This window comes from Heterocephalus glaber, unplaced genomic scaffold, assembly GCF_053883595.1.
Source record: "Heterocephalus glaber isolate CG9 unplaced genomic scaffold, H.glaber_assembly_v1.0 deba00001760, whole genome shotgun sequence".
Classification (NCBI taxonomy): domain Eukaryota; kingdom Metazoa; phylum Chordata; class Mammalia; order Rodentia; family Bathyergidae; genus Heterocephalus; species Heterocephalus glaber.
Genome location: NW_028258457.1, coordinates 2,457,610 through 2,476,584, shown reverse-complemented (window position 1 = coordinate 2,476,584; position 18,975 = coordinate 2,457,610). Strand labels below are relative to the sequence as shown.

Below are 18,975 nucleotides of genomic sequence, written 5' to 3'. Positions count from 1 at the left end.
TGGACCGACTCCTCTTCTATCACCTGGCATGTATTTGTGGAACACTTGTGTGCCAGGTGCTGCAATGCTAAGTGAACAAGGCTGAGAGTCCTGCTCTGGTGGGACTAAGGTGTTTGCAGGGGACGGAGACAGTCATTCAGAGAGGCAACCTGGCAGTCTCTGGGGGTACTAAGAAAGCAATGAAACACGTGCTGAGAGAGCAAATAATAGGAGATTCCTTGAGTAGGTGGCTCAGAGAGGGTGCTCTGGGCAAGTACAAAGGCTCTGAGGCTGGAGAGAGCTAGTTGGGCTTGAGGTTTCCCAAGAGGGGCATGCAGTCAGGGCAGAGGCATCAAGGGGCCAGGAGAGGCAGAAGTTGGAGAAACCAGTCAACATCCAACCTCCTAGGGCAGTGATGGAGAACTTTTAGAGCTTTAATGATAACAAATACCTCGCTATGGCACGTGTGCCATAGATTTGCCGCCACTGTCCTAGAGCCTCGTGGTGGCACTGGGAAGCTGGCTTTTCCTGTAAACATAATGAGAGGCCAGCTGAGTTTTTACCAAGGTGTGACTTTAAAACCTCACCCTGGTTGCTGGGCAGGAGGGAAGGAGAGGAGGGCTGGAAGGTAGCAAGCCCCTGGGATCCCCCAGGAGACCTATGGGGACTCCTACAAAGAAAGCCCTTTTAGGGCTCAGGAATACAGAGGCCAAAGGCCTCTCAGGGAGAGGGGCTGGAAGCCAGCAGGGCCTTTCTGAGGTGTCCTGCAGGCCTCCAAAAGCTGGGGTGTGGAGCCCCAGCCAGGGGGACCCCAGCCCCTCAGGGTCTCCCCTCTCTGTTGCAGACGGGCAGCCCTATCCCGGCCTCAGCGAAGCCCTCCCCCGTGCCACCTCCGCCACCCATCGGATCAGCAGCTGGTGAGTGCCATGCTGGCCCTGACCTCAGGGAGGGCAGGGGGGCCCAGGCCTGAGAGAAGCCCCCGGGAAATGAGAAGGGGACAGGAGGGAATCAGGAGGTTAGGCAGGAGGAGGTGACTCCCAGCAGGCAAGCCCCTGGGTGTGTGTGCTGGGGCGGAGGGAGGTCAGGCATGAACACAGGTGGTCAACTCTCATTATCTCTGCCAGGAGCAGGGCCAAAGAGGCATGAGCCTGCAGGGTGGACCCTTGGGGTCCTGTCTCTCTGCCAGGTGACCCTTAGAATGATGTTAGGCCTCTCTGAGCCTCAGTTTCCTTATCTGCAAAATAGAGCCATAAGATGCGTCTCACACATTTGCCTTGAGAACCCAAGGGGCCTTGGGTGAAAGCAGGAGTCAAGCCCATTGCTAACAGCCATTACCTTTCATTAGGCAACACGGCAGGGGCCAGTGTATAATAATCTTACCAGCGTTTGGAACTAATCATAACTGCTAGGTGCTGAGCTCTTGGCAGGTGTTTATCCCACTGAATCTTTGCCATAACCCTGGGAGGATGATCCTGTTCATATCACATGTCACAGATGGGTCTGAGAGGAGATTCTGTGGTCTCTGTTCTATCTGACTGGGGAAACCAATTCTTCTTCTGTTTCATGGCCACAATCCATATCCCCTCAGGAAGGCAGGATCTTAAAAATGAAGGAAGAAAAAAGAAAAACATGAAGGAAGAGGGCTGGGGATTTAGCTCAGTGGTTCCACCGCCTGCCTTGCAAGCACAAGGTACCGAGTTCGATCCCTGGTACCAAAAAAAAAATGAAGGGAGAACTGACCAGGTACAGTCACAGTGAGAACTTACATTGGTCACAGGCAACAGGTGAAGCAAAGTGCTTCTCTGCACTACAAGTTGTGCCTTTCTTCAGCTTATATCTTGCAGGATCAGGGTCCCCGTTTGAAAGACTGTGGTGAGCATTAAAAAAAAAAATTTTTTTTAGGGCCAGGGATTTAGCTCAGTAGCACCACGCCTGCCTCGCAAGCACAAGGTCCTGAGTTTGATCCCCAGTACCAAAAAAAATTTTTTTTGCTGTGCTGGGATCGAACCCAGGGCCCCATGCATGCCAGGCAAGAGCTCTAACACAAAGCTACACCCCCACCCTTGCAAGTATTTAAATAAACACCATGATGTTTTCACTGATGTCAACTGTAAAAAAGCTCCTTACCCATGTGTAGTGCTGCATGCCTGTCATCCCAGCTACTCAGGAGGCTGAGGCAGGAGGGTCACAAGTTCAAGCCCAGCTCAGGCAAATTAGTGACTGAGCAAAGCCCTATCTCAAAATGAAAAAATTTTAAAAGGGTTTTGGGTGTAGATCAATGTTAGAATGCTTAGCTAGCATGTGCAAGACCCTAGATTCAATCCCCAGTACTGAAAAAAAAAAAAACCTCCTTAGACATTGTATTAGAGTGAGGAGGTTCCTGGTTCTTGAAATTCTTACCCATTTTGAGGTTTGGAAAACTGAGGCCCAGGGAAGTTGCTTTGTTTCCTCCACCCAGGCCCCACCCACTTTGTACTTGAGAAGGTCAAGGTCACTGGGGCCAGCAGGTGAGCACAGACCATCAACTACCCCTGACTCTGCCCTTCCAAGAGGGGCAATGTGGGGAGCAGATGCATCTTTTGAATTGTTCTGCTGCAAAGTTAACTTTTGCCAAATTTGGGTGAGAGGTGTAATTAATTAAAATCGCCCCAGATTGGGAAGGATTAAGATAAGAGCAGCCTGGAACACAGGTCAGAGTCTTGAGTCCTCCTGGGGGAAAGATGAAGGGTGACGTTGCCACTAGACCTGGGGATGTGCCTTAGAGGCTGCCCCATGCCCCTGTGTTTGCACATTTCCCCGTGGTGCAGTGGGTCCGGGCTATGTGGACATCCTAGACTCCAACCTGACTTTTGACCCCATAGTTCTAGAAGAGCTGGGTTTGATAGTGCATGCCTGTTATCCCAGCACTCAGGAGCCTGAGACAGGAGGATTGCTGCAAGTTTGAGGCCAGCCTGGACTACATAGCAAGACCCTGTCTCAAAAAAACAAACAAAAACAATAGTTCTAGAAGGGCCCTTACTAGAAGTCCCTCCCCTTACCCCCATATGCCTAGCCTTGCTGAAGTCACCCTTGGGCTGGATCTCTGAGGCCTGCCTCAGATGACCTGGGAGGACTCCCCACCATCTCTACTCTAGGAAGGGAAACTGAGGTCCATGGCTAACTTGTCCCCATTTGGCACTTCCTTACAGCTGCTGGGATGGAGGCAGCCTGGACTTCCGGCCGGGCTCCCCACCACCCCACTTACTGGGTCCTTTCCCTGGCCCCCCTGATGGCCGGGGGCCCTGGGAGCACCCCCTGGTCCAGGAGGCTGGGGAAGGCATCCCATCTGAGCCGAGCTTTGAGGACTCAGTCATTTTGAGAACCATGAAACCCCATGCTGAGTTTGACGGCTCTAGGAAGTTCTTGCAGCACCAGGGTGAACTGAAGCTCTTAGAGAAGGCCCCCCAGGGCCAACCCAGGTTTGACTGGCTCCAAGACAGGAAGGAGCAAGGGCCTCTGCAGGATGCAGGGATGCACCTGGACCTGTGTCCCCAACCACCTCCCCTAGCCTCCTCCGGGAGCGTGATCGTGCCAGTGGAAGACACCCCTAAGACCTTGGACGTGGGGGTGGTGAGCACCAGAGAAGACCTGGAAGGACTGGCCCAGCCCTCTGAGTGGGGGCTGCCCACTGTAGCCTCAGAAGTGGCCATGCAGACGTGGATGGTGAACTCGGAGGCATCGGTGGAGCGGCTCCAGCCTGTGCTACCTCCCATCTCCACAGGGCCCTACCTGTGTGAGCTGCTGGAGGAGATGGCCGATAGTGTGGCCAGCCCAGAGGAAGAGGATGAGGAGGAACCTGCCGTGTTCCCATGCATCGAGTGTAGCATCTATTTCAAGCACAAAGAACACCTCCTAGAACACATGAGCCAGCACCGCCGAGCCCCCGGCCAGGAGCCCCCGGCGGACTTGGCCCCCCTGGCCTGCGGCGAGTGTGGCTGGGCCTTTGCTGATCCCACTGCCCTGGAGCAGCACCGGCAGCTCCACCAGGCCTCCCGGGAGAAGATCATAGAGGAGATCCAGAAGCTGAAGCGATTTCCAGGTGATGAGGGCCGTGAGGCCCGCCTGCAGTGTCCCAAGTGTATCTTTGGCACCAACTCCTCCAGGGCCTTTGTTCAGCATGCTAAGCTGCATGCGTTCGAGCCGCCCAGCCAGCCTGCCAAGGAGCCTTTTGGGGGCAGCAGCAGGGCCGGAAGCCCAGGGCCCGATGCCAGCACCCTTGTCTATCCACCCTATGGAGCCGCCTCAGGCCTCAGTGCCTGTGTCTTCTGTGGCTTTCCCGCACGAAGCGAGAGCTTGCTCAGGGAACACATGAGGCTCGTGCATGCACGTCCCCACTGGGAGGAGGATGGCGAGGCCTTTGAGGAGGACCCCACCAGCCAGCCAGGCACTAGCCAGGATGCATACACCAGCTTCCCCGACACCGCTGCCATGGACTACTTTGGCAAAGCTGAGCCACTCTTGGCCCCCATGTGGCGGGAGAACCCTGCTGGATACGACCCGGGCCTGGCTTTTGGCCCAGACTGCCAGCAGCTGGGCATGAGGGATTTCCCACTGTCAAAGCCACTCCCACACCACTCCAGCCAGAGGCCTCTCGGAAGGTTGGTCTTTCCTTCCCCACTGGCATCTACCCCTTACCCCATACAGCTCAGTAGAAACAGAAGCACTGTTTGTCCACAGGGGCTGGGGGACCAGAGACATCCTTGGAGTGAAGAGGAGGAGGAAGATGAGGATGTGGTGTTGGCTTCCGAAATGGATTTTTCCTCTGAGAATGGGGTCTTCCCGCCCCCAGCCGCCCCCAGCCTCATCCCCCAGCCAGCCCTAGAGTTGAAGCGCACTTTCCAAGTTGTCCTGCAGGCAGCAGAGGCCTCGAGGGTACAGCGGCAGCAGCTCAGAGGGATGGTGCCCATTGTTCTGTTGGCGAAACTCCAGCCACAGGTCATAGCCGCAGTGGCCAGGGCACCCCCAAGGCTGCAGCCTGAGGAGTTGGGTCTGGGGGTCACCCACCCTCTGGATTTCCTGCTCCTGGATGCTCCGCTGGGCGGCCCACTGGGGCTGGACACACTCCTGGAGGGAGACCCGGCCATGGTCCTGAAGAACGAGGAGCGGAAATGCCCCTACTGCCCAGATCGCTTCCACAATGGCATCGGCTTGGCCAACCACGTTCGGGGCCACCTGAACCGCGTGGGCGTCAGTTACAACGTGCGGCATTTCATCTCTGCAGAGGAGGTGAAGGCCATCGAGCGCAGGTTTTCCTTCCAGAAGAAGAAGAAGAAAGGTAGGGGGGTTTTGCTTCAACACCCACCTCCTTCTCCTTCTGAGGCCTGAGAGCCACATGGCCAGGCAGCTGAGTTCTAAACCCCACTAACCTCACTTTAAATCCCCTAGCACCATGCAGAGTGAAACTGGGGACACCCTCCGGAGGAGACCTAGTAGGAGTCACAGCAAAGGTCACCACCAAAGATCAGTGGATGTATGGGGATGCTCCAGTGTCCTGGCCATGCTGGCAGCCAGAGGAAGGGGGCTGGGCAGAGGAATGGGGCCCAGGGAGAGTTCCATTTAACTCTCTGAGCAAGTTCCCTTCTGTTCTTGGCACTGGGGGACCACCAGTAAATGAAACAGCAGTTCTTGCCCTCCTCAAGTCCATGGCCTAGGCCAGAAGCAAGGAGACTGTTGGTAGGCTTCAGAACTTGGGATGCCTATGGGATATGAAGACTCCAGGGCCACAAAGTTCTGATTCTAGAGGTTGGTTTCCAAAGGGAGCTGGTAGTTCTGGGTGGTTTTGACATCAAAAGTCATGGAGCCCACTTAGGGAGATGTTGGTATGGAGTTTGGCATGTGAGTGTTGTGTGTATAGACGAGGAGACAGTCAAGGAGTAGACCGCCAGCAAAGCAGGTAGTAAGACATTGCAATGGGAACTCGGGAAACCAGGAGGCTGGGAAAGCTGAGAGGAAATCCTTGACTTCACCTGGGTGTTCAGAGAAGGCTGACAGGGTAGGGGGGGTATTGTGTCCTCTGTGTATTTCTTCATGCCACACATATTTAATTCATAGCACCGAGGCAATGGTGAGCAAAAATAGACATGAGGAGGTTTTCTACTGAGCATGCAGATGATTGCAAATTGCCCAATAGGGAGGGAGGACCCAGGAGATCAAGCTTGCCAGCAAGGAGAGGTGGGTGCACAGAGGTGTGGGGCAAGCAGGACAAGAAGGGGAGGCAGGCCATCCAGGGTGATTCACAGAGGGAGAGGCGTTGGGGCTGGAGAGTGGCCCCGCCCCACCCCACCCTACTCCACATAGTCCATGTCCTCTCTCTGCAGTGGCCAACTTCGACCCAGGTACCTTCAGTCTGATGCGGTGTGACTTCTGTGGGGCAGGATTTGACACACGGGCCGGCCTTTCCAGCCATGCCCGGGCACACCTACGAGACTTTGGCATCACCAACTGGGAACTCACCGTCTCGCCCATCAACATCTTACAGGAGCTGCTGGCCACTTCAGCGGCTGAGTTGCCCCCCAGCCCTCTGGGGCGCGAGCCCGGTGGGCCACCTGGCAGCTTCCTGACCTCCCGCCGGCCACGCTTACCTCTCACCGTTCCTTTCCCACCCACCTGGGCTGAGGACCCTGGGCCGGCCTATGGAGATGGTAAGGCGAGGAGGGGGCAGGTAACTGGAGCTCAGAGGGATGGAGGGAGGGAGGTGGACACTCTACTTTTCTGAATCATTTCCTGTCACTTTACAAAGTATATTATTGGCAACCTACCTCTTCAGTAAGGATAGTCAGGAGTCTCTTAGGAGTCATTTCTGTTTCATTCAGGGGCTGGGCCAGGGTCCCTTTCTGGATCCAGTTTCTCCCTGCAAATGCTTATTGAGCTCTTACTAGGAGCCAGCATTGTTACTTTATAGTGACAAACTTATTGAGAGTCTCACAGTGGTCCTAGAAAGGTGGTTGATATCATCCCCATTTTACAGAAGACAAACTGAGGCACAGAGAACTTAACCAGCCCAAGGTTACACAGCCAGAGAGACTCCAGATTCTTTCTTTCTTTTTTTTTGTTTTTGCTTTTGTTTTTGCTTTTTGAGCAAGGTTTCACTGTGTAGTTCAGGCTGGCCTTGAACTCACTATGTAGTCCAGGCTGGCCTCAAACTTGTGGTGAGTGCTTAGCTATCAAGCACTTGAAATGTGCTTAGTACTTAGCCACTGGTCATCCTATTGGATGGTGCAGATCTAGAGACCAGAGTCTAGATTTTCAGCCAATGTCTGCTTTGTCTGGCAACACTGATAAACTCTTCTCATACTTGAGTACTTGCTGTGCTAAGCTTTCAACCTGTATCATCTCAGGTTTGCTTAAAAATGAGTCTGTGGTGCCAAGAGTTTTGTTGCTGCTGCTGCTACTGCTGTTTTGGGGAGTTTGCTTCTTTTGTTTTTGTAGTCCTGGATAAAACCCAGGGCCTTGCATATGTTAGGCAAAAGTTATACCCTTGGGCTACATACATCCCCAACCCTAGGTTTGTTGAGTACCCATTTTATGGATAAGGAAACTGTATCATCTGTTTTGCCCTAGCCACACAGGCAGAACTGACTTCTGAGCACGTCATTTGCTGGTTGTCCTTAGAAGTCTCCTCCCCTCTCCCAAGTGGAGGGGATGTGTTCCAGGTTGGGGGAGGGGCAATGGCCACATTCTGGTCCCACCCAGCTGTCAAGGAACAGCTGGGTGTAATCCGTTAGGAGTTGGAGCGGGAGAAGCAGGCAATGCTTGAAATGTAGGTAGTGGCGGGCCGGCAGAGTTCCCTGGGACTATGGGACACCTGGGGAATGTTGGGGGGAATATTCGTGGTGAGGATCAGGTGACTTCCAGGGTTGTCGACCCGGAGGAGACTTCTAGGGGAAAAAATGGGGCAGGGTTCCAGGGCAAGTCATAGCTCCGCCCGTCGAAAGGCTGAATGCTAATTTTGAGGTGCCGGCGTGTAGCTTAGAGCATTCCCATCTTAGACCCAGGGCTGGAGGGGCAGTTGGAGGCTGCTCAGCGCGTGGCCTGCCTGCAAGGGTGAGCTGGGACTCGAAAGGCAACTCTCAAGGGTCTGCAGCTGTCGTTTTTGAATTGCTCACAAGAGAGGTTGGCTCTTGGAGCTCGGCGCTCGACAGGCCGACCTGGGCGCGCCCCGAGGGGCGGGACGGGGTGGGGCGGGGCGGAGCGGAGCGCTCTCGGCTGCGGTACTCGGTGCTCGGCTGCTCTCGCCTGGGGCGGCCGCCCCGCGTGCGCCGGAGCCAAGATGGCCGCCTCCACCGCCCAGTGCCGAGTGACAAAAGCGGAGAGCAAGGCGGCGGCGGGGCCGCGCGCGGGGGGCGCCCGGGAGCGCGCGCCAACGGGGGCGCCCCCGGCAGGTCCCCCGAGCCCGGGCCCTGTGGCCCTCCCCGCGCCGCCGCCACCCCCGCCACCCCCACCCCCGCCGCCAACGCCGCCGCCGCCGCCGCCGCCGCCGCCGCCGCCGCCGCCGCCGCCGCCGCCGCCGCGGGACGGGCCCAAGGCCGAGCCGGAGCCGGGACCGGGGCCCCTGCTCGCGCCGGGTAAGAGTTGGGCCCGGTGAGGGTTCCGTGAGGGGAGAGTCGGCGTCTCACGCACCCGTGCCACCCCCGATGCCCGCCGTCCAGTCTGTGGGATTCCCCGCTCCCCTCCCCCCGCCCCAAAAGTCGCGCGGGCCCAGGAACGACCCTGTCGCCACTCGCCGGGTCCCGGACCTGAGAAAAACCCCGCCTCCGCTCCTCGGAGTCCTCACCCCACCTGACGGGTCTCCTGCTTCTTTCGGGGTCCTGGGAGCGTCCCTTGTCGCGGTTCCGGTCCCCTCCATGCGCAATCCCACTTTGGACCTGTCGAATTTGACAGACGCGCCCACCCCACCCGGAGACTTTGGCAAAGTCCTCGGGCCCCGGTCTCCTCCTGGCTTCCCTGTCTGCTTTCTTGCCTCTGTGTAGGACTCAAACTGAGCAGGGGACTTCCCTGGCCCCCCTGCCTTCTCGGCTCCCACGGAGCACCCCGAGGTCCTGAACTCTAAACTTGATACAAACAGGCCTCCCTTTCTATGGAGAATTAAACCAGGAAAACCCACCTTTGATTTATTCTCCTTACACATCTCTCACCAAGGAAAGCTTCCTTGCCTTTAAATGCTTCAGAAACTTCAAGGTTTTTTAATTCCAATCAGAATCGCTCCTGGTCCAGGCCCCTGCTTCTCACCTTACCCCATTTAGGGGTTGACTGGTGATGAGTAGACCACCCCGACCCAAGGTGCCTCTGGAGTCCCAACTCCAGCTGTCTTGTATGTGGAAATTTTTCATAAGCCCTGAGTCCCTCCTTGTCCCTGCTTCATTGTCTCTCAGGCCTCCTGACCCTGTTCTTATTTTGTCAGGTTTACCTTCTGACTATCCCCACTTGTAAATACTCCTCTTATATAACTTCTCTCCAGAGAGTTGTTTTCGCTGAGAGCACTGGGATGGGAGTCTCAGCTCAAACTTGCACAGGGTCCCCTGACCTGTTCACCTTCTGGTGTTTGTTTCTGCTGTCATGGGAACATTGTCTCAATGTCTCTGCATTATGCTGGCACTGGGGGTTATGGGAGGAACTTCAGCTTTCCAGGGGGTAAGATGCTTAGCAAAGTGCAAGCAGGTGCCAAAGATGAGGCAGAAGTGCCATCCTCTGTCTTTCTGGGAGTAGACAGCCCAGCTGTGGCCTGAGTCTGTCTTCTCCACCCCACAGGCCTAGGTTCTGAGGAAAACACAATGGTGGCCATGGACTTGGGGTCACCCCCGCTCCCTAAGAAGACCCTGCCTGTCCCTGGGGCTCTGGAGCAGGTGGCCAGTCGACTGAGCACGAAAGTGGCCACAGAGGTTCCTCATGGCAGCAAACAGGAACTGCCGGACCTCAAGGGTGAGTGGTCCAGGTGTGTGTGGGGAGGTGCTGGCCAGGCTGCTCATACTCACAGGGGAGCTCTCAGACCTGGGAGTTAGTGTGGTTCTCCAAGTCAGACATGGCTTTGTGTCTAGCATCTGCAGGAACTGAGGAGACCCCCCCAGCTGTCTTCTCCCCTGAGTTTCTACAGCCCTAGCTGTACGTGGTCCCCAGGTGCACCCTCACTGGACAGTCCAGAGAAGCAGTGCACATGATGGTCAAGAGCTCACACTCAGACCTCGTCATTTACCAACTCTGACTCTTGTTAGCTGTGCCATGTTTCATGTAATACAAGTTAGTCTGTCTGTTGATTCTGAAGTTGTTTTAAGTAGTGACAAGCGTCGTGCTGGTTCCCAGGAATGTCAGAAGAGCAAAATGGACCTGGCCTTTGCCCTTGGATCATTGAAGTTGGAGGGCGGAGAAGTAGGGAAGCAAATAGACAGAGATAAAGGCACTACAGAAGGGCGCACAAGGAACTGCAGGGACCATGGCTGAGCCCTCCCATCCAGCATTTAGGGCATGAGTTGAGCCACAGAGAGTGGCTTGGACTCAGCTTGGCATGCAGCATGTGGCTGGCAAGCTAGTGTTTGTGTGAACATGTTGCCAGGGCACCCTGGTGCTTCAGAGGTCTGAAAGGCATCCCCAGTGGCTGGACCACAGAAGGGCTCTGCCTCCTGCTCCGTACCCTTGGGCACAACTCTTACCTCCTCTGAGCCTCAGTTTACTTACTTGCAAACCAGTTGGGCTAATCCCCACCCATTTAGAATCACTGTGAACATCAAGGGGTCTTAAGAGAACCAATACACTTAATATGGAGTCTGGGTGAGGGGGAGGAAAAGCAGGTGAGCTGGACCCGCAGCTCACAGCCTCCTCTCCTGGCCTCTGTCTTGCCCTCCAGCCCAGAGCCTGACTACCTGTGAGGTCTGCGGTGCCTGCTTTGAGACTCGCAAGGGCCTGTCCAGCCACGCACGTTCCCACCTGCGGCAGCTTGGGGTGGCAGAGTCGGAGAGCAGTGGCGCCCCCATCGACCTCCTCTACGAGCTCGTGAAACAGAAGGGTCTGCCTGACAGTCCCCTTGGGCTGCCCCCGAGCCTGGCTAAAAAGTCTAACTCACCGAAGGAGTTGATCACTGGCTCTACCCGCCCCGGCCTGCTTACCCTGGCCAAGCCCCTGGATGCCCCTGCTGTCAACAAAGCCATCAAGTCACCTCCAGGCTTCTCAGCCAAGGGCTTGACCCACTCACCCGGCTCTCCACTCCTCAAGAAGGCACCTCTGGCCCTGGCGGGCTCCTCTACCCTGAAGAATCCTGAGGACAAGAGCCCCCAGCTGTCCCTGAGCCCCCGGCCAGCCTCCCCAAAGGCACAATGGCCCCAGTCTGATGACGAGGGGCCCCTGAACCTCAGTGAGTATGGGTCCCAGGAGTTGAGGGCGGTCCCAGCACTGGGAGGGAATGTCAGTTGGGCCTCAGATCAGGACGGCCCAGGTGGCAACAGTGGGGGCTGCAGCTTCTACATCCTGGGTCAGCTGAATCACAGTGCTGGTTGAGGCATTCACTGTGTCTACCCCACTTGGCACATCTTGCCCTAGAGACCTGGCTGCAGCTGCTGAGCCCACTGGGGTCATCCTTACCACATCAGGGCAGCTTTCCTTCTCCTATGGGCTGGGGCTGGGTGGAGCAGTGAAAGTCACCTGGAGTACTGTGGCCCTGGATTCCCCATGGGAGTTTGGAGCATCTTGGGTCCTGCAGGTAGACAGGTGGTCCACTTGACAGGAGGTCCCTGTGTCTTTTTGGCCATCCCGTGTGGAGGTGTCTTTAACTGTTAGCCAGGGAACCCCTCTACCTGGGCTCCCTGTGGGCTTGGTAAATGGGGCTTGGGAAGAAAGGAAGAAGGGCACAATGAATAGGTTTTATGAGGGTATCCTGCAGGACATCAAGCTTTTCTGTACATTTGCAAGCATTATAGTCTTAGAGGGTGGCGAGTCTGGCCCCCTGCCCTTTGGAGCACCCCAGTTGAAGCCACTTGGACTGAATCTGCTGTGCTTTCAGTAGCTGTGCCCTTGGCTGTATGGTGCTTGGCAGCTCTATGTCCCCTACCACGCATCCACTGTCTGCCCACATAGCTTCCATAGTAGGGATCTCAGAGGAGAGAGCCTGGGAGCAGCAGAATTTGCCCCAGGAATTTCGTCACCATCAATATACACAGCATCTTTAAGTTCTCCACTTTTTAGCTTTATCCTAAAGGGCTAGGCAGGGAACAGGTGTCTTGTTGCCCAAAACCTCTCTAAATAAATATGTGGCATGAGACCTGGACCCCTAATTGCCTGGGCAGCTAAGAGTCACACCAGACCCTCCTACCTCTGTCCTCCAGGGCCAGCCAAGGTGGCGGCCGTGAACCCCCCTGTGTTTTGTCTCCGCAGCTTTAGATAGTGACGGGGGCAGAGAGCTGGACTGCCAGCTGTGCGGTGCCTGGTTTGAGACCCGAAAGGGCCTGTCCAGCCACGCCCGTGCCCACCTGCGCCACCTGGGCGTCAGCGACCCGGACGCCAAGGGATCCCCCATAGACGTGCTCCACGGGCTCATCAGGAGGGACGGCGTCCAGATCCGCCTCCCACCCGGGCACGGCGCCCTGGCCCAGCTGGGGCGGCCTCCTTCCGCCTCTGCGGCCCTCTCCTTGCTCCCCCCTCTACCGCCGGCCAAGAAGGCCAAGCTGAAGGCCGAGGGTATGGCCAGCCCCTGGGGGAAGCAGGACCTCTCGGCAGCTGCAGCCGCCGGCATTTTCTGGGCCTCTGATGTGGAGCCGTCTCCTCTCAATCTCTGTAGGTTCTCACTTCAGCCACCCCCTCCTCCCTATGGGCCCTGGAGCCCCTCCCGGGGGAGGTCACAGCCCCCTCCCTACTCCCTCCATCTGGGGGCAGAGAGTAGACAGGGGCCCTTGGCAGTGGGTTGGCTCTGCCCAGAGATCTTGTTGGCAGTGGGCTGCTTGGCCCTCTCTTGGCCTTTGATCTCCATCACCATGACCCTCCCCGAGAATAAAGGCCAAGGGAAGGGTCCTGCCTGTTGGTATGGAAGGTGCCCACATCTGCCCCTGGTCTCAATGGCGGGTGGCACCTAGGCTGCCACTTCTAGCCCTCCCACCCTGTCCTTGTTGGGACCCAAAGAACCATTGAGTCTCGGTGCTGTTCTCCTCCACCAGGACTGAGGGCCTATTGGCTCTCCAGAGCCTCCCCTTGCTCCTGCCAGGTGTCTGGTCCCCTGTCCTGCTCCTGAGCTCCCTAGCTTGCATCTGCCCTCCACCACCACCCTAACCTGTGGATGTGCTGCCACCCACACCCAGCCAACCAGGACACTCCTGCAGGTGACCGTGACGATGATGCCCATGATTCTGACTGCCCTTTTCTCCTCCTGCTACAGCCTCCGGCCCAGAGCCAGCACGAGACATCCGCTGCGAGTTCTGCGGTGAGTTTTTTGAGAACCGCAAGGGCCTATCAAGCCACGCACGCTCCCACCTGCGGCAGATGGGTGTGACCGAGTGGTATGTCAACGGCTCGCCCATCGACACGCTGCGGGAGATCCTGAAGAGACGGACCCAGTCTCGGCCTGGTGGCCATGCCCATCCTCCAGGGCCCAGCCCAAAAACCCTGGCCAAGGTGGTGGGCAGTGGAGGTCCTGGCAGCTCACTAGAGGCCCGCAGTCCTTCTGACCTTCATATCTCACCCCTGGCCAAGAAGTTGCCACCGCCACCAGGCAGCCCCCTGGGCCACTCACCAACTGCCTCTCCTCCCACGGCCCGGAAGATGTTTCCAGGCCTGACTGCACACTCCCTGCACAAGAAGCTGAAGCCTGAACAAATGCGGGTGGAGATCAAGCGGGAGATGCTGCCGGGGGCCCTTCATGGGGAGACACACCCATCTGAGGGTCCCTGGGGGGCGCCGCGGGAAGACATGACACCCTTGAACCTGTGTAAGTGTGACCCTATGGCAGGGCAGGGAGAACAATTGGAGGGGTCTCCTCCCTGCTTCCCCTTGGGGGTATCCACAGTGCCCAGAGTTGAAATGGAAGGGAGGTTGCCCGGGTCCAGAGGACCCAGGCCAGCTGTGCATTCCTGCTATGCAGACTCCTGCAGCCGAGCTGCTGCTTCACTCCCCTTTACTCATACAGACAAGGCAGAATTGTATCCTTCAGTGGTGCCATCTTCCATTGACTGGCAAGGATTTCCTATCAGGCACCTAGGGGATAAGACTGCAGGCATCAATTAATGATGTCTGCCACTGGCAGCCAAAAAAGGTCTGGTAGTGTATGTCTGAACTGTGTCTTCCTGACATTCCTGGTACTTGATTGCTTGGCATTTGGAGTCAAGTTTGAGTTGAGATCGCTCTTCCTCCATAATCTAGTAATAGGTGACCTTGGGCAAATTTCCTCATTTGGAAGATGGAGATCAGCATAGTCCCACATTTGTACAGTTTTCTCAGGAAAGCACTTAGCACAGTGTCTGGTTACAGAAAGCTCTCCATGGGGCCGGGGATGTAGCTCAGTGGCGCCACGCCTGGCTTGCAAGCACAGGGTCCTGAATTCGATCCCCAGTATCAGGAAAAATTAAAAAAGGAAAGCTGTCTTTGGTACTTGTCATCAGGTCACTGTTGCTTGCTTGCTTCTCACACCATCGCTAGTCCATTCTGCTTGGATTGATCAAGTGCCTACTGTAAGCCAAGCAGGTAAGGACAGCCCAAGCAGTGCCTTAGAGCTCATGTGTCAGCTCTGTGCCACGTGATCTAAATTGTTTTCAATTTCACCCTTCCCAGTACCTCTGGGAAGTGAAGGTTTCCATCTCCATCTTACAGAGGAGGAAACTGAGGCTCAGAGAGGGAAAGTGACTGGCTCAGCATCACACAGGGTCCCATCATGAAGCCAGCTGGAACGCACAGAAGGGCTGCATACATGACAGGAGCCTCTGGAGGCCCAGATGAGGGAGCAGGTCCTTGGAGTCTGGCAGGGGGTGGTGGGGGCGTGGACAGGGGCAGCCAGGCAGCCGCCAATGACATGGGCCTTGAGCTTGGAGGCTTCCTGCCCGCAGCCGCTGCCTCCTTCTCCTCCTCCCTCCCCGGACCCCCTGCAGCGTCCCGGGCAGAGCCGGTGCGCGACATCCGCTGTGAATTCTGCGGTGAGTTCTTCGAGAACCGCAAGGGCCTGTCAAGCCACGCACGTTCCCACCTGCGGCAGATGGGTGTGACTGAGTGGTCTGTGAACGGCTCGCCCATTGACACGCTTCGGGAGATCCTGAAGAAGAAGTCCAAGCCATGCCTCATCAAGAAGGAGCCGCCGGCTGGGGACCTGGCTCCTGCCTTGGCTGAGGATGGGCCCCCCACAGCGGCCCCTGGGCCTGTGCAGTCCCCACTGCTGCTGTCTCCCCTGGCTGGCCGGCCCAGCAAACCAGGAGCTGGGCCAGCCCAGGTTCCCCGGGAGCTCAGCCTGACGCCCATCACTGGCGCCAAGCCCTCAGCCACCGGCTTCCTGGGCTCAGTGGGAGCCAAGCGGCCCCTGCAGGAGGACCGCCTCCTCCCAGCAGAGGTCAAGGCCAAGACCTACATCCAGACTGAACTGCCATTCAAGGCAAAGACCCTCCATGAGAAGACCGCCCACTCCTGTAAGCAGTGGGTGGCAGGGTCCTGGGAGGGCATACGCCAGGGCCTCCAAGGCCAGGCAGTGCCACAGACACCCACACTGACCCCAAGCAGGGCCCCTGAGGCAAGGTCCCTGGGTGGGAGGTGGGATGATTGGAGGCCGTCTGGGTATGCCTGTCCCCTTGGAGCCCTGGCTCAGCAGCACCCCTCTGCCTGCAGCCACCGAGGCCTGCTGCGAGCTCTGTGGCCTTTACTTTGAGAACCGAAAAGCCCTGGCCAGCCACGCACGGGCGCACCTGCGGCAGTTTGGTGTGACGGAGTGGTGTGTCAATGGCTCGCCCATCGAGACACTGAGTGAGTGGATCAAGCACCGGCCCCAGAAGGTGGGCGCCTACCGCAGCTACATCCAGGGCGGTCGCCCCTTCACCAAGAAGTTCCGAAGTGCTGGCCATGGCCGTGACAGTGACCGGCGGCCGCCCCTGGGGCTGGCACCTGGGGGCCTGTCCTTCGTTGGCCGCAGTGCCGGCGGAGAGCCAGGACCTGAGGCTGGCCGGGCAGCCGATGGTGGTGAGCGGCCTCTGGCAGCCAGCCCGCCAGGCACTGTAAAGGCTGAGGAGCACCAGCGGCAGAATATCAACAGTGAGTTCCAGTCCACGGGTGAGGGGCACCAGGGCGGGCACCACCTGGCCACCCACTGAGCTCTGGCCTATATTCTCTTTCCCAGTTGTTCGACCTTCTGTCCACCATCCTCCCATCCAGGCAGCTGTCAGTCATCAGCTGTCCTTGCTCACAAGTCTCCACAGCATTTGCCCTGACTCCCTGAAGGCAGGGTTGTCCTCAGGCCCCTGGCCTTCCTGCTCACCTTCCACCCTTCTCCCCACCTTAGAATTTGAGCGCCGACAAGCCCGCCCTGCAGATGCTTCCACAGCCCGGGGAAGGGAAGAGGCCAATGACCTGCATCATAAGCTGGAAGAGGTGCGGCAACCCCCACCCCGTGTCCGGCCAGTCCCCTCCTTGGTGCCCCGGCCGCCCCAGACATCACTCGTCAAATTCATCGGCAACATATACACCCTCAAGTGCAGGTACACTGCCCCTGGGGGAGGAAGGGCCCAACACCCAGCTGGCCCTTGGCAGCTGGGGGCCTCAGCAGGACACGCTGGTGGGAGTTGGGAGGTACGGCCTTATGGGCTGTCCTTAGGTGTGACAAGACCCAGACCAGGGGCCCTTCACAGGCAGCTGCACCTCGGACCATCAAGTGAACACCCTTTTTGTCCCAAGCAAGACCTGGGTTCAAATTCCCACTCTTAACACTTAACCAGCTTTGTGATCTCAAGCAAGGAGTTACTTTCTCCATGTCTAAATTTCCTGGCTCTTAAGATGGTTTTGCTAACCTGATAGATTTGATCAAGACTGAGTTTGTTTGTTTTTTGTTGTTTTTCCTTTTTGGTTTTTTGAGACAGAGTTTTGCTGTGTAGTTCAGGCTGGCTTTGAACTCACTAGCCCAGGCTGCCCTCGAACTCTGGGGTGATCTTCCTGCCTCAGCCTCTAGAGTCCTGCCTGGGATTACAGGCATGGACTAAGTTTTTAATAGTTAAGGAAAACACTAAGAATCATACCTTTCACATGGTAATCTCTTGACAAATATTTGTCAGATTAAGAAAAAAACAGGTTCTAGTTAATTCTTATCAAAGTCCATGTGTACATCAGAGAGCAGGAATCTGGGACTTGAGACGTGAGGTGACTCATCTCAGGCTACACAGGCCAAGTCAGAAGTAGGATTCAGGTTGGGCATGGTGGCACATGCCTATAATCCCAGCATTCAAGAAGCTGAGGCAGAAGGATCGCATGAGTTCAAGGCCAGCCTGGACTATATAGACCCTGTCTCAAAAAACCAAAACAGGGCTGGGGATTTAGCTCAGTGGTTCCGGTGCCTGCCTTGTAAGCTCAAGGTCCAGAGTTCAATCCCTGGTACCCCCCACCCCCAATTAACCCAAAGGATTTAAACCCAAGTCTGGTGCCACAGAGCTGTGGATCCTGGGAGGGGAAAAAAGGAGGGGTCTGGTGACTTGAGCATGCTGTGCCTTTCTGTGCCTTCCACCATCTCAGATTATGGTGGCAGAGGGCCTTGGGAACCATGATGGAAGCCCACAGAGATACCTGGCTTTTTTCTGTACCCCTCTTCCCTTAAATCCTGGGCATGCTCATCTCCACAGCAGTGGCGCCTCTCTGTCTCTCTCCTGACACAGGTTCTGTGAAGTGGAGTTCCAGGGTCCCCTCTCCATCCAGGAAGAGTGGGTACGGCACTTACAGCGGCACATCCTGGAGATGAATTTCTCTAAAGCGGATCCCCTGCCTGAGGAGCTCCCGGCCCCGCAGGCACAGACAGCTTCAGCAGAGGCACCCTAACACAGAAGCATTCCAGATCTATCCTCGTGCCACCTCTGTCTCCTGTTTCTCCTCTGTGTCCTCTTCCCTCTCTTTCCGCTTTATTTTCCGTTTCCAAAGGAGCAAGCCAAAACCTCAAACCGGCACCTCATAGGGGCCGGGCACACTACAGCTGGGGTGCCGGGAGCCAGCTAGTCACCCTTCCCCCAGCCCAAGGACTCTGGAGCCCCAGGGTGTCTTCCTGCAGTCCATGCTCCCCGGTCCAGCAGGAGCTGCAGCCAAGTCCCTGGTGGCAGCTGATCTGGTCACAGGAGCACAGCACCCCTCTGTGTCTAGCAGCCAGGCAGGGCTATGTCTGCCATCCGTGGCCATTTGCAGAGACCCCAAAGACCCCTGTTCTGGTTCCCTCTTGCCTCCATGCATATTGTCTCATACACACACATGCAAACATACACACACATGCAAACATACACACACATGCACCTCCTGAGGCCCGGGATCTGCCCTAGCCCCCCAGTTCCCGAGTCAAACAACCACATCACGCCACGGTGCTTGCTCAGGGGAAGCCTTGCTCCCTCTGTGGGCCTGCTGGGCCTGGGAGCCCCAACTGAGCCCACAATGCCACGGATATCCTTGTTGGCTGCCCCCCAAAGGGGCCTTCCTAGCTGGGAAGAGCTCAGAGCTGACAGCTGCCTCCTGCCATGTCAAGGCCCCCCGGAGCCTCAGGGGCTCTGCGGCCAGGAGGCTAGGGTGGGGGGGCCGCACTCTCCTCCCCCACCCTTGCCTCCCTCCCCTTTTCACTGTTGCTTTCTATGTATAGCTCCCTAGACCTTTCACTTTTTTAAAAACGCGGTTTGTGTAGAGAAGAAGGAACGTGGATCTTTTTATTTTGCAATCCTAGGCCAGCTAGATACTGGGAGCTGATTGATCTTTTAACTTTTTTCAGTGGCCACGTTTTGGTTATCGATGTATCTAGAAGTATGTAAATTAGATTAAATTTCTCTTCTGGAAACA

The 18,975-nt window shown here is 56.7% G+C and overlaps 1 protein-coding gene and 1 long non-coding RNA gene across 19 annotated transcripts in view; one reads left to right on the top strand and one right to left on the bottom strand.

The window, feature by feature from the left end:
* Positions 1-3,173, bottom strand: part of LOC110347196 (uncharacterized) — an 11,522-nt gene extending 8,349 nt beyond the window's left edge. The window contains exons 1-3 of the long non-coding RNA XR_002391645.2: positions 2,107-3,173; positions 1,746-1,846; positions 1,360-1,578 (exon numbers count right to left, since the gene is read on the bottom strand). This is a non-coding gene — a long non-coding RNA (uncharacterized LOC110347196). The remainder of the gene's footprint in view (positions 1-1,359; positions 1,579-1,745; positions 1,847-2,106) is intronic.
* Wiz (WIZ zinc finger) overlaps positions 1-18,975 on the top strand; it is a 24,921-nt gene extending 5,946 nt beyond the window's left edge. For 2 of the 18 annotated variants that reach the window (XM_021250340.2, XM_087201732.1), the window contains exons 3-13: positions 824-896; positions 3,168-5,293; positions 6,336-6,659; positions 9,766-9,936; positions 10,856-11,359; positions 12,376-12,774; positions 13,370-13,918; positions 15,030-15,599; positions 15,796-16,215; positions 16,463-16,658; positions 17,823-18,975. In XM_021250340.2, coding sequence (XP_021105999.1) covers positions 824-896; positions 3,168-5,293; positions 6,336-6,659; positions 9,766-9,936; positions 10,856-11,359; positions 12,376-12,774; positions 13,370-13,918; positions 15,030-15,599; positions 15,796-16,215; positions 16,463-16,658; positions 17,823-17,982 — 5,492 coding nt within the window. In that variant the 3' untranslated portion in view covers positions 17,983-18,975. Of the gene's footprint in view, positions 1-823; positions 897-3,167; positions 5,294-6,335; positions 6,660-8,272; positions 8,583-9,765; positions 9,937-10,855; positions 11,360-12,375; positions 12,775-13,369; positions 13,919-15,029; positions 15,600-15,795; positions 16,216-16,462; positions 16,659-17,822 lie in introns of those variants that run through there. The other 16 variants (XM_021250341.2, XM_021250342.2, XM_021250344.2 and 13 more) reach the window with 16 other exon arrangements.